The sequence below is a fragment of the Odocoileus virginianus genome, chromosome 29, assembly GCF_023699985.2.
Source record: "Odocoileus virginianus isolate 20LAN1187 ecotype Illinois chromosome 29, Ovbor_1.2, whole genome shotgun sequence".
NCBI lineage: Eukaryota > Metazoa > Chordata > Mammalia > Artiodactyla > Cervidae > Odocoileus > Odocoileus virginianus.
In genome coordinates, this window is record NC_069702.1 from 35,020,738 (window position 1) to 35,035,411 (window position 14,674).

At 34.5% G+C, this 14,674-nt stretch overlaps 1 protein-coding gene across 1 annotated transcript in view; it reads left to right on the forward strand.

Annotated features, from left to right (window-relative positions):
- Window positions 1–14,674, forward strand: part of TECRL (trans-2,3-enoyl-CoA reductase like) — a 135,528-nt gene that overhangs the window by 77,955 nt on the left and 42,899 nt on the right. The window contains exons 3-4 of the mRNA XM_070458009.1: window positions 2,384–2,428; window positions 7,159–7,262. Coding sequence (XP_070314110.1) covers window positions 2,384–2,428; window positions 7,159–7,262 — 149 coding nt within the window. The remainder of the gene's footprint in view (window positions 1–2,383; window positions 2,429–7,158; window positions 7,263–14,674) is intronic.

Here is a 14,674-nt window from a genome sequence, read left to right on the forward strand (position 1 = left end):
GAGCTACTACATAGTTATAATTCAGCTGTGAGCCAGCTGTCCAAGTTCAGTATACTCAGTAATTTTCAGGACTATTCACACATGCTAAAATTCGTTATGCAATGTATGCCCTTTATCCTTGATAAACTGTCCATTTTTCCTGATGTTTTTCCTGCCTATTCCATCTAAGCTCAACAAGCATAGAGAATATCAGAAAATGTATGTTTTGCTCTTTGAAAACATGATTGAAACTAATCTAAAGGTTTAGATAGCAGTTAATAACTCTCTTTCTCTGGGACACAGTGTTCAAAGATCACAACCTTTAAATGCCATGTTTATTTCCTAAGTAAATTTATAGTTTATTCTTACTGAGAGGGTTGAAAGGAAATGGTTTTCCTTGAAGGCATTAACAACTTCTAAATTATCTGATTGATCGTTGTGGATACAGCCAGTATTAACTCATGTAGGTCACAGACAGATCTATTTGCCTAGAATGATTGAATTAATTTGCATTGCCATTTCCCACCATTAAAAAGATGCTATAAATGTGAAAAAAAGTGAAGTGAAATTCACTCAGTCATGTCTGACTCTTTGCAACCCCATGGCTGTAGCCTTCCAGGCTTCTCTATGCATTGAATTTTCCAGGCAAGAATATTAGAATGAGTAGTCATTTCCTTCTCCAGGGGATATTCCCAACCCAGGGATCAAACCTGGATCTCCTGCAGGTAGATTCTTTACCATCTGAGCCACCAAGGAAGCCCAAAAACCCAATAAAGTGCTATTGAAAATAATGTCTTACATGAATATTACTAAAATGGACTGAACTTGACAACATGTATAATCATAGGTGGTCAATGACTATTTGTCAAATATAAGTGGATTTTCATAAGTTTTATATTTTCTTCTATATCCATAATTGCAAACTCATTTTAAACTGTAGATATCTCTTTGCATTTGTTTCCGTCATGCTTCTTTGGCAGCAGATTTTCAGTACGATTAATAAATACAGCTATTTAAAAATGCTTTACAACAAATAATTTTAGCACACATTTCAGAACAACAAATGGCTATATAAATAATACAATTAGTAGTAAACACACACACATACACAAAATTGTGTCTTTACCTGAATGTTTTCCAATTAAAAAGAATCAAATGTCAGAGTTAAATGTTTGTGTATTCCTCATTTGCCACACTATTATAACATTTTGTTTAGATGTAATCCTAATAAAGTTTAACTTCTGACTACAAGTTTTGATTTATGAATTATTTATTAACGAGAACTTGCATGTGTAAGTTGCCAAAATTTTTACAGTAAATTTAGAAAGAATTGACTACAATTCAGTTGTGTTACATTATCATTACTTTTACTGACAATTTAGAAAGTAATGTTTTGAAAATGAAATAACAATTATGTAATATTCTTTTGACCATACTCTTAAATTATTATTTATGAATTGAATTTGCTTAAAATTGTACCTCAGAGTTAAGAATTAAATTTTCAATAAAAGCTTTAAAGTAATAATAAAGAATTCACTTTAAGAGAAAATAAAAATATTCTTTTAATTGTGAATCAACTTTTTTATTATGGCAGAGTGTAATAAAGGTATTTTGATTTTCCTAATCATATAGAAATTTTAGTATTCTATTTATTACTAATAGTATATGTAGAAGACATTAAAGTGATATTTTTGCTATAATTAATTTGCTCATAATACTAAAATTCAACAGTGCATACTATTCTGATAGAGTGGCTTATTCCTGATAGAGAAAATATCTCACTTCCACATGTTAATTTTAAATAAATTTTGAATGAGGTCAAGGTTCTCCAGTTTTAAATGAAGCTATCTAAGACTTTTTTTTTTAAGAATAATTTTCAAATTGCACAAGCTATACATAGGTCAGCTTCCCTTATAGCTCAGTCAGTAGAGAATCTACCTGCAATGCAGGAGACCTGAGCTCAGTTCCTGGGTCAGGAAGATCCCCTGGAGAAGGATATGGCAACCCACTCCAGTGTGCTTGCCTGGGAAACCCCATGGACAGAGGAGCCTGGCAGGCTACAGTCCATGGGGTCACAAAAGTTGGACACAACTTAGCGACTAAACCACCACCATACATAGGTCACTTATTTTAGTACATGTCCACAAATTGAATTCATCTGTGTAACAAGTTCCTAGACCAAAAAGCAGAAAATCACAGTGCCTAAAGCACCTGCCCATCATGCTTTCTTCCAGAATTATCCATAGTGCTTACCCTGTAAAGGATAACTACTATCTCCATTTTAACACTGGATAATCATTTTTATTCACCTCCTGAGATCTAATCTGTATTCTAATGGAAAATATTGCTTTTAAAATATGTTTACACCTGTGCTTACAATTAAATGTCATTTTTCATTGACTAGGTCCACAGTGGTATCCTTCTCGAATAGGCCTGCAGCTAGAACGTGGTAAGAAATAATTTCACTCATCTACTTATTTAATTTAGAATCCCTTTTCTGTCATCAATTGGCAATATTTATTTATCACTTACCAAATGGCAGATATTATAATAAATACTTTAAATATATTGTTTTATTTGAGTCTCTTCAAAAGCTAGTGTTCCATTTATGGTAGAGGAATTTTATTCTTACATAAATAAATTTCATACATTCACTGTCATTGTGTATTGAAGGCAGGATCTGAACTAATATCTTTCTGTCTCAAAAGCTTTTACTGCTCTCTCCCCTCAGTCTACTGCCTCCTAATATAGTCTCAGGGATGCAGCTCAGTTCCCTTTGCCTTTATTCCTGTTCAAAAGCAGAATAAGGGAGGTAAGGAGGAACAGAATTAATTAATCATAGGGAGAAGTATTGTTTCCATTAATAAGCCTCAAGTGTTTCAAAATTTCAAACCTTATTTTCTTGTCATAAAATTTTAAAATGTTATGCTAAAAATACACAAAAGTGAGTCCTGCTAAGAATCATTGTTATTGACATCACATCACTTGACCTTACATTTGAACTTGTTAAATAAAAGCTCTGGGTAGATTGGAAATTTCTGAGGAATATTCAGTTCAGGTCCATGATAACAAATCTACAGAGGTATATTTTAAGAAATTTCATTCTTTAAATTTTTCTACACAATCCTGACCTGCATTGTATTTTTCTGGTACTTTACTAATATTCAGGCTGTCATTTCTTAGATATCATATTCATTTAAGGACAAATGATGATTTCTCAGGATCTCTAAGATGTTTTGTTGTTTTCATTGCTATCTTAAATATTCCACCCTTTTTCTGAGATGTCTATGTTGAAAACATAGGTATCCAGAATATTTTTATAAATCACAGTTTCTTGAGGTCTCACATTTTTCTAAACTCAAGTGTTCAAGACAAATTCTCATCTAGCTAGAGTTTTAAAGAGAAGAATCATTGTCTTGTTTCTTTTTGCTTCTATGGGATATAGTATGTGCTTTTCAACACATGGATGCTAAAATAACATAAAATGAAATAATGCTATTGTTTTATGAACTTCTCATATTAAAAAAAAAGCAACTGAGAATACCACAAGCATGAGTGTCAGATGTAATTTCAATTTGAAGGAGATTATAAGGGACTGCAGAATTTCTATTACTTCAACCTTTCTGGTGAACGTCACATTTTATTTCCCTTCACTCATATACCTGGCTGGGTGTACCAGTGTGTGATGTGAATAAAGTATAACCCTCCAAGTGTTCTTTGATGAGAATGTGATGAAATATTTGAAAAAAAGAATCTATGAATTTAGTAATATAAGCAGGATATGGTACAAAGTTTGTTTGGAATAACATAATTTAAAACCTATCTTTCTACTTACTTATATTCAGAGTCTTTTGTAAAGTGAGCTAATAAAGAATCTAACTTATGGTTTGTGTGTGTGTGTGCTTTTTGCAGGTGATGGCTAGTGTGTAAGTAAGATTATGTTTATGAAGTACTATAATAATTTGTGCATGGTTAATACTTCATTAAACATAGTTGTAACTATTAATATTAAGGAAAAAGACAAGACCAAAACAAAGCAAACACGGATATTACATATTTGCTGCCAGAGTATATTTGCTAGAATGAGTGCACTATGAATAATGATACCGTGTTATTTTAGAGCCTTTTACAGATTCTGTACACAAAAGACTGCTAAAACACAAATAAAAGAACAAGCAATTTACTTTTTTATGGGCAAATATAGCCAACATTTTTTTTTTTTTTTTTTTTTTTTTTTTGCTTGGGAATTCCGCTTAGCTGTGCTGGGCTTGGTCTTGCTTGGCTAGTTTCACTCAAACAGCTAAGTTCAGCTAATGGACTGCTGAAGACTGGCCAGAATGATCATGACTGTAGCCTTTCTGCTCTATATTGTCTCATGATTCATCAGAAAGTTCTGGCCTTGTTACCACAGTGCAATCAGAATTGCAAATAAATGAGCAGAAGCACTCAAGAATTCATGAAGCCCAGGCTTAGAACTGGCTTGCGATTCCTTGTCCCACATTCTATTTGTCAAAGAAAGATACTAGGCTACCCTATATTCAAGGGGGTGGGGAAACTTTCACCAACTCTTAATAGAAGGGACTAAAAGTCATATTGTGAGTGATGCTGACGTGGTAATGATGAATAATTGCATATGTAGAATTGGTCTTTCTCTTCCCATTCCCGACTCCAACCATCCACCACCATTTATATAATCTTCTAGGGTTAGAAGTATGCACCTCATTGTTTGGCCCATTCTTGGGAGAAAATGTCCCCAAAAGATATATTACTTGAGCAAATTTAGGCAGAAAATTTAGGGGCCTTAAGTGGCCAAATTATGATATAAATGGCACGGGCTCCATTAAGTGCATTCTCTTGGTCCCACATGTTCCTCTCCCATTGGAAAAGGGCATAGATATAGAATGCCTAGGAAAGGAGTTCCTGATTAGTGTATCTAACAGTGATATGATTAATGACATGTCTGGATTCTCTCACATTGTTTCACCCAAATACTATATTGATTTTCCATATTTTAAAAACAAAATGCCAATATCCTGTTCTTTGATGTCACAGTGGGAAACTATGATGTCAATAGGTACACGCTGGAAAGAAGCTTTCAGCAGTCCTTATCAATATTTCTTGCTGTTACCAGTGACTGTCACAATGACATTCTGATCAGCTGGATATCAAAAAGTCTTTACAATGCGCAACAAATTACCACAACAAATTACCACAAAAAATTACCACAAACTTATCAGCTTAAAACAACAATCATTTATTAGCCCAAAGATACAATATGGCTGGATTCTCTACTCAAAGTATCCACAAGTTCAGAATAAGGTATCAGCTATGCCAAATTCTCATCTTCTCATATAGACTTCTGAGAAAATCTACTTCCACCTTCAGTCTTGTTGGCAGAAGCCACCTTTTAGCTTTTATGACAGAGATCCCTATTTCCTTGATGGCTATCAGTTCCTAGAGGTCACTTTAATTATTTGCCATGTAGCCCTCTCCATTTGTAAACCAACAATAGTATAGTGACTCTTCCCAGTGTATTGAATCTTGGTATCCCTATTTCTGACTCCATTCAGATTTAAAGAATTTGTTATTAACTCTGGCCCACGAAGATGACCTCTTTTGAAGCCATATGTCACAAACTAGGCAAGGAAGTCATAGTTTACTATATTCATGTTGGATTTATCAAAATTAATATATAACAATTGCCTACTTTCATCTTATACAAAATACCTGTAAGTATAACTATAAATCTAAATATTATATTTTGAAAATCACCTGATAGTCAAAATTTAATATTTTACCCTTTCAATAATAAAGAATGAAAGGAAGTTTGTACATGAGTAGAGATAATATAATTCACAAATAGATTAGCATAAAATATAATACAAATAAAAGCAATAACATTAATATCATTGTACTTGTGAGATGCATTTATGCTGGTATACATAGTTCTAATCTACTAATTTTTCTTTCTGTATAACATAATTTTGTTTGCATAAAACAAATTATATTTATCCATATCTTATTTATGAGTACTTAAGATTTTTACAATGTTTTGCTACTAAAAACAGCACTAAAAAAGACATCTTTGTACATATCTTTCAGTACACAATGGCAAACTTATCTAGTGTTCATTTTTAAGAACAGAACATTTCTCTCACACACTTCCCGTCATCACTTCTGTTTCCTCCTATTTCATGAGAAACTCCTTCTCAATAATCTTTGCTGTATGTTTGTCTTCTGACTTCAAAAGCCTGGAGTGCTAGGAAGCTCAGTTTCAGCTTGTATTCCTTCATTTCAAACTGAATGCATAAATCATCTCACCATGCCTCATGGCTTTAACTGTTAATGACTTTGAAAATATCTTCAGACACAGCCACCCAACTGCCTACTTGACAGCTCCCAATTGAAGATCTAATAGATATCACAGGCTAAATACACCCTAACTGAGATTTTCCATTTTCACCCCAAAATCTGCTCTTTCCTCACTCTTCTTTTTGTCAATTAATGATACTATAATGCAATTAAGTGCTCAGGGCAAAAAATTACCTCAGCCTGAATATCACAGGTTAAACTTTCTCTAAGATCAAACTTTTTGGGGTTGATTAATTTTTAACATCTCTACCAGTGCCATCTTAATCCAAATAGGCCTCATACCCTGGTTGGTGAATTTTTACTTTCTCCTAAGTAATCTTGCTTCCTTTTCTTCCCAGTTACCATACAGCAACCATAATGTTCTTTTTGAAAGGTGAATGATGCCCATCCCCAGGTGCTTTGCAGTGACTTTTAAAATTCTACTCCAACTAATTTATCTTACAGTAAAATCAGTTATACAACAGTTGATATGTATGTCTACTGACACAAAATTATACTTCAAAATGTACTTTATCATATTTGATTATGATATTATCTAATATTACATCTTTCTCAGAACCCAATCGTAACTAGTGGTAATCTGGACTTTGTTTAAATAGCATTAGAAAAACCACTGTGTATCTGAAAATTTGCCAGATACATTATATAAAATTGATTTATTCACATGCTATCTTACTTTAAAGTTTCAGTATAAATTGCAATTTCTATGTAAAATTTATCCTTTGCTTTCACTGGTTTCACATTAAAAATATTTATCATTTTTTTGCCTCAAAATTGTATTAAAATATTATTTCCTTATCGTTTAAGGTGGGCCCTTTCTGAAGGACAACTTAACCATTCAAAGTGTTGCAGCTTCCTCCATTGTCACACTCTATTTTACAGACCTAGGTCAACAAGTCAGTTGGACTACAGTAAGTATCAGTTTGAAATGCAATTTAGATGTCCCACATTTTGATGTGAATGATTTGTTAAGAGAGGATATTTTCTGTCAAATAAATTCATAGTGAAACAAAATATTGCACTAAAGATATTTTAAATTTTCCATTCTTACTATGATCAGTGGCCAAATTTTCATTCAAGAACTGGAGAAATGGGGGAAAAAATGGTTGAAAGAAGACAGATAGTTATTTTTTAAATGTCAATCTATCTCATGACTGATGGCCTCATTTCTATTTCCCCTGTTTCTTGTCAGTTACTTGGCATTTCTTCATCTTTTCCTTCTAGGAGCCTCAGTATGATGAAGACACATTTGTCATTGGAAAGAGGAGAAATAGAATATCCCAAGATAGAATGTCCCAAGACAGTGGAGGGGACATTTTAAAAAGTGAGAGTGAAGAAATAAGACTTATTTGAGTTGTAGGGGTTGGGGCATTCTTTAAACTTTCTTGAAGGAGGTACTTTCAAAAATGGTGGCAACTGAATACAATAGCATTAGAGGAATGAAAACCATATTAAAAAACAGGAGAACTAAGAAACAGAAAATACTTGATACTATTTCACAAGTACTGAAGGATTTATGAGTAATGAATTGATAGATGGGATATCTTCAGTAGCAAGAAGCTATGTGGTATTTAGTGACAGGAAGTGAAGGAGTTAATCTGATGAATAGCTTTGACACTGATGTACACAAATTAGTACAGTCATTCATTTTACAATTAAATTTAATCTATTTTCTTTATATTATTCAGACTTTTTATGTTTTTGTGATTACATTCTATTTCATCTTTGTGATGTGATTACTTTTAATATTTTCTCTTCAAATGGCTTTCTTTTGCCACCATAGTGTTTTGAGTTTTCCCTGTATAGTTAAACAATCAATTTTTAAAATTATTAAAGACACAGAGGATAATTTATACATTGTTATTTAAGTCTCAAAATGAGAAATTCAAGCTTACATTCATTAATCAAAATGTCACATGCTTTAATTTTCCACCAATTTTTCCTGTATTATCTTCTTGTATTTAGATAATTACTTTTAGTGTGCTTGGCTAAATGGTTGTTCTAGTTTCCAAGATTTATTGAGCCTTTGAATACTAATTTGTTGCATTAAAAAATAAATAAAACTAAGTTTAGAGTTATTTGGCCACCTGATGTGAAGAAATGACTCTTTGGAAAAGACCCTGATGTTGGGAAAGATTGAGGGCAGAAGGAGAAGGGGACAACAGGATGAGATTGTTCGGTGGCATCACCAACTTAATGTTGGCGATGGACAGAGAAGCCTGGCATGCTGCAGTCCATGAGGTCGCAAAGAGTCACACTGGACTGGAACGAACGACTGGATTGAAGTGAACTGAAGTGAAGTTTAAAGTATTCTGAATCTTTGTGAAATATATCACAATGTTTACAGAAAAGCTACTAACAAATGCATATTGTAACAAAGGGTTTAGAGTGTAAATGTGATATCTACAGACCCTTGTTAAAAGAGATTGCAGACAAGCAGATTTTGATCTTCAAAGGTTAAAATATTCAAAGAACCTTTGCCCACATTTATGATGAAAAAGGAATTATATCTACAGAAGCCGTGTCAAAGTGAGTGGCAATAACTGTGATTCATAATAAATTTCAGCTGCATCACTGGGATAAGCACTGAGGAAAAAAGTGCTAAGGTGGAATTCTGTGACAATTGTGCTAGAAAATTATAGCTTATCTGAGAGGAAAGTCATTTAGGTGACAAAGAGAATTACAAAAATAGGCTGGATATTTTTAAATCAACCCTATGGTTCACACTTCTTTGCTCCAAATGAGTCAGTCCTATTAAATGCTAAAAATATACACATTACATTGCAATCACACCCACTTTATATCAACTAAATTGCACAATAAAAGCAATATTTTACCACAATTAACATTCTTATACATTTATAAACTATTAAAATTCACTCCTATAATAAAAGTATTATTATAAGTTTTCTCTTTTTGTGAGAAACAATCTCTTTAATTTAGCAAGGTCAAAATTAGTAATTTAATAATATTTTTTCAGGAAGAAAGAGTTTGCTGCAGAATGTTGAGAAAATTCTTGTCTCATGGAACTCAGAATAAATTGGAAGACTTAGGATAAATAATGTTATAAATTAATATAATTATAATAAAAATAATCCCCATCATACAAATCCTATTAACTAAAGATCACATTCCATTTTCATCATTTTTATCTTCATTCATATGTTTGTATATGCTGTGCATAGTCGCTCAGTTGTGTGAGATCCCATGGGCTATAGCCCCCCAGGCTCCTCTGTCCATGGGGATTCTCCAGCCAAGAATACTGGAGTGGGTTGCCATGCCCTTCTCCAGGGATTTTCCCAACCCAGGGATCAAACCCAGGTCTCCTGTATTGCAGGCTGATTTTTTTTTTTACTATCTGAGTCACTAGGGAAGCATGTGTATGTGTAGTCATATGCAAATTATGGACTTCCCTCCTAGCTCAGTTGGTTAAGAAGTCTGCCTGCAATGCAGGAGGCCCAGGTTTGATTCCTGGGTAGGATTCTCTGGAGAAGGAAATGGCAACCCACTCCAGCATTCTTGCCTGGAGAATCCCATGGACAGAGGAGGAGCCTGGCAGGCTACAGTCCATGGGGTCGCAACAATCAGACATGACTTAGTACTAAACTACTACTACTAGGCAAATTATTTCTTGCATAGATTCATGTATCTACCAAATTCAGATAGAGAATTGTTCAATCCTTCAAAAGGAACTCCCTCATCTTCCTCCTCTGTATTTACACAGAGAACTCTATCCTGGGGCAATCACGTATCTGTTTTTCATTTCTATATTTTTGCCATGAGGTGATTACTCTATAAACTGAATCAAATAATTTTTTAGACTAGTGTTTATTTTTCTCTTAGTATAGTGGCTCTGGGATCCATCTTGGTTATTGCATGTATATCAATACTTATGCTTCTTTTTATTGGTGAGTAGTACTTAGTTATATGTACGTAACAGGGTTTGTTTATTCACCCACTAACAGACATCTGAATGGTCTTCAGTATTTTTTAATTGTTGTTGTTACAAATAAAGCAACAACCTACCTGTGTGTTGGTGTTTGTGTGAACATAGGTTTTTAATTCTCTGCAATCACTGTTGAGTTGTAAGTTTACCTTTAATATTCTACATATCTACATACAAGTCTTTTGTCTAATGCGTGGTTTGCAAATATTTTCTCTCAGTTTTAGCTTGTCTATTCATCATTTTAACAGGATTTTGGTTGCTGTACAAAAAGTTTTCAGTTTTATTGTAGCATGATTTATTAATATTTTCTTTAAAGGATCTTGTCTTCACTATCATATGTAAGAAACATTTGCCTAGCCCTAGGCCTAGGAGTTCTTCTTCTGAGTTTTTCTAATTGTTTAACATTTTTATATTTTACATTTTAATCATATTTTTTTATTGTAAATAATTATCTATTTTTAATCACCAGGCCTAATGTTTTCTTTTAATTTGTCTCACATATCCTATAATCCATTTCTGGTTCTTTTTTCTTGTCCCATTTGGATTAATTGCCATACTTTCTTTTCTATTAGTTTCTCTGGTATTTTGGTTGTTGTTGTTCAGTTCCTAAGTCGTGTCTGACTCTTTGCAACCCCATGAACTGTAGCACATCAGGCTTCCGTGTCCTTCACTATCTCCCTGAGTAGGCTCAAACTCATGTCCATTGAGTTGGTGATGCCATCCAATTATCTGATCCTGTGTTGCCCACTTATCCTCTTGTCCTCAAGCTTTCCCAGCATCAGGGGCTTTTCCAATGAGTCAGCTCTTTACAGCAAGTGGCCAAAGTATTGGAGCTTCAGCTTCAACCCCAGTCCTTCCAGTGAATATTCAGGACTGATTTCCTTTAGGACTGACTGGTTTGATATCCTTGCCGTCCAAGGGACTCCTGAGAGGCTTCTCCAGCACCACAGTTTGAAAGCATCAATTTTTTGGCACTCACCCTTCTTTATGGTCCATCTCTCACACCCGTACATGACTACTGAAAAAACCATCGCTTTGACTATATGGGCATTTGTCAGTAAAGTGATGTCTCTGTTTTCTAATACACTGTCTAGGTTTGTCATAGCTTTTCTTCCAAGGAGAAAGCATCTATTAATTGTGTGGCTGCAGTCACTGTCCACAGTGATTTTGGAGCCCGAGAATATGAAATCTGACACTGTTTCCACTATTTCCCCATCTATTTTCCATGAAGTGATAGGACCAGATGGCATGATCCTTGTTTTTTGAATTCTGAGTTTTAAGCCTTTTCACACTGTTCATGCAGTTCATAAGGCAAGGATACGGAAATGATTTGCCATTCCCTTCTCCAGCGGACCACCTTTTGTCAGAACTCTCCACCATGACCTGTTCATCTTGGATGGCCCTGCATGGTACAGCTCATAGTTTCATTGAGTAGACAAGGTTGTGGTCCATGTGATCAGTGTGGTTAGTTTTCCATGATTGTGGTTTTCATTCTGTCTGCCCTCTGATGGAGAAGAGGCTTGTGGGAACTTCCTAATGGGAGAACCTGGGTCTTGTTCTTGATTGATGCTTTTGAACTGTGGTGTTGGAGAAGACTTGTGAGAATCCCATGGACTGTAAGGCGATCGAACCAGTGAATCCTAAAGGAAATCAGTCCTGAATATTCATTTGGAAGGACTGATGCAGAAGTTGAAACTCCAATATTTCGGCCACCTGATGCAAAGAACTGACTCATTAGAAAAGACCGATGCTGGGAAAGATTGAAGGTAGGAGATGAAGGGAAATGACAGAGGATGATGTGGTTGGATGGCATCACTGACTCAATGGACAAGAGTTTGAGCAAGCTCCAGGGGTTGGTGATGGACAGGGAAGCCTGGTGTGCTATAGTCCACGGGGTCACAAAGAGTCAGACAAAACTGAGCAACTGAACTGACTGACTGAGTTTTCAGCCAACTTTTTTTTCACTTTCCTCTTTCAGCTTCAAGAGGCTCTTTAGTTCCTCTTCACTTTCTGCCATTAGAGTGGTATCATCTGCATATCTTATGTTGTTGATACTTCTCCTGGCAAACTTGATTCCAACTTGTGAATCTAGCCCAGCATTTCCTATGATGTACTCTTTAAATATGTTAAATAAGTAGGGTGAGGTTATACAGTCTTGATGTACTCCTTTCCCAGTTTTGAACAAGTCTATTGTTCCACGTCCTGTACTAACTGTTCCTTCTTGTCCTGCATACAGGTTTCTCAGGAGGTAGGTAAGGTGGTCTGGTATTCCCATCTCTTTTAGAATATTCCACAGTTTGTTGTGAACCACATAATCAAAGACCTTAGCATAGTCAATGAAGCAGAATTAGATGTAGCTATATCCTGTTTCAATAACTCTAATGATTATCCAAGAGATTACACCACACATTTAAATTATTGAACACTAGTAAAAATTGTTTAAGTTTACTAATGTGAAGATAATGTATTAATAATTGAATGAGTTTTATTTGAGGTATTTGGTCTCCTTCTGAGTTTCCTCTTGTGAATTATTTTAATTCTTTATATATTTCAAAGCCAAAATACAGTACTATAATTCCATATGGTCAATCTTTATTTAAACTTATTCTTTTTATACTGTAACTTAGTTTTTCCTTCTAATACTGAAGTTACATCTGGTTTCATTATCCTTCTTTCTGAAAAACACCTTAATGTTGTATTATCGTTCTGTCTTTGATGAGTTCTCTCAATTATTGTTCATCTTGAAATGTATTCATTCAGTTTATATTCTTGGAGAATATTTTTTCAGAAAAAATTTCACACTGCCAGCTATTTCTGTCTTTATTCCAAAACACAATTAGTTTGATTTCTGACTCCCATTATTTCTGTTGAAAAGTTTACTGTACTCCTTAAAGTCTTTCCCTGGTTTATTCAATTTTTTTTATTTTATTTGATTATGGTGCACATGGTTATGATTGTGGTTTTATTTATTCTGCTTTGGGTTTATTGTGTTATCTGAGTCTGTGGTTTGATAGCTATATCTAATCTGACCAAATTGCATAACCTCTTCATCTTTTGAAGCTCCATGATTCTTTTCATATTTTCCTTTTGGGATCATATTACATTTTCATATTTTTCTTTCCAAAGTTTTCAAATATCACTAAAATCTCAACCTTTTATTTTTCTTTGAACATTAAAAGATTGTTTTCTCAAAGTATGTGCTTGATAATTCTGTTATGTGAACCTTTAGTTCACCCATTTTCAATGCCTACTGCTGCTTTTGGTTATGGTCATGATATCTTCACTCCTTGGATAACTGTATATTTCTGACATTGAAGAAAAATTATATTAATAAATTGAAAGATGACTTGAAGAAGCCTTGGATGATTTTACCTTTCAAATATAATTTATCATTCTGCAGGTGGACTAATGGCACTACTGAGTTTGGGTCATCTCATTCCAATCCATGATTGAAATGACTTCAGGCTTAGTTTCATATGTACCTATGAAGTACATATGAAGACAGGTCTGTTTCGTCCTCACTGCTAAGTTTTAACTGTTCTAAGTTCCAACCCAAATTCTGGGGGTTTTATAGCCACCTTACTCGTTGAAAGACAACAAGCGGTAACTTTGGTGTTTCCATTCTTAAGCACCCTCGAAAGACTGGTCTTTACATCAGGCTGTTACCAAGTTTCATGAAGTGAGGTGAAGTGAAATGAAGTCGCTCAGTCGTGTCCGACTCTTTGCGACCCCATGGACTGTAGCCTACCAAGATCCTCAGTCCATGGGATTTTCCAGGCAAGAATACTGGAGTGGGTTGCCATTTCCTGCTCCAGGGGATCTTCCCAACCCAGGGATTCAACCCAGGTCTCCCCAATTGTAGGCAGATGCTTTACCGTCTGAGCTACCAAGTTTCATAGCCCAGGTTAATTACTACTCTGGAGTCTCTTATAAAACATTTTGATCTTCCAATTCTTCAAAGACTCAGTAACTCTTTGGAGCCCGAAAAATGTTTTGATTAATTTTTTTTGGTGACCTCATTAGGAAGGTTTCTTTGAATAACATGAGTATAGAATTATCCATTATATGTTATTCATATAACAGTTATTTTTCCTTGGGAAAAAAAAAAAAAGAAAACCTTCTAGTATAGCATTAGCTTCAATAGTACTCATGGAGTACAAAGTAATTTTACTATTGGGAAATGTTCTCATAATTTTAGTTCTCATAATTCCTATCATTAGGAAATTACTGTTGACACTACTTTATTTTTTGCAGCAGGGCTTCTCTAGTGGCTCAGTGGTAAATAATCCTCCTGAAAATGCAGGAGACATAGGTTCAGTCCTTGGGCTGGGAAGAACCCCTTGAGTAGGAAATAGAAATGCACTCCAGTGTTCCTGC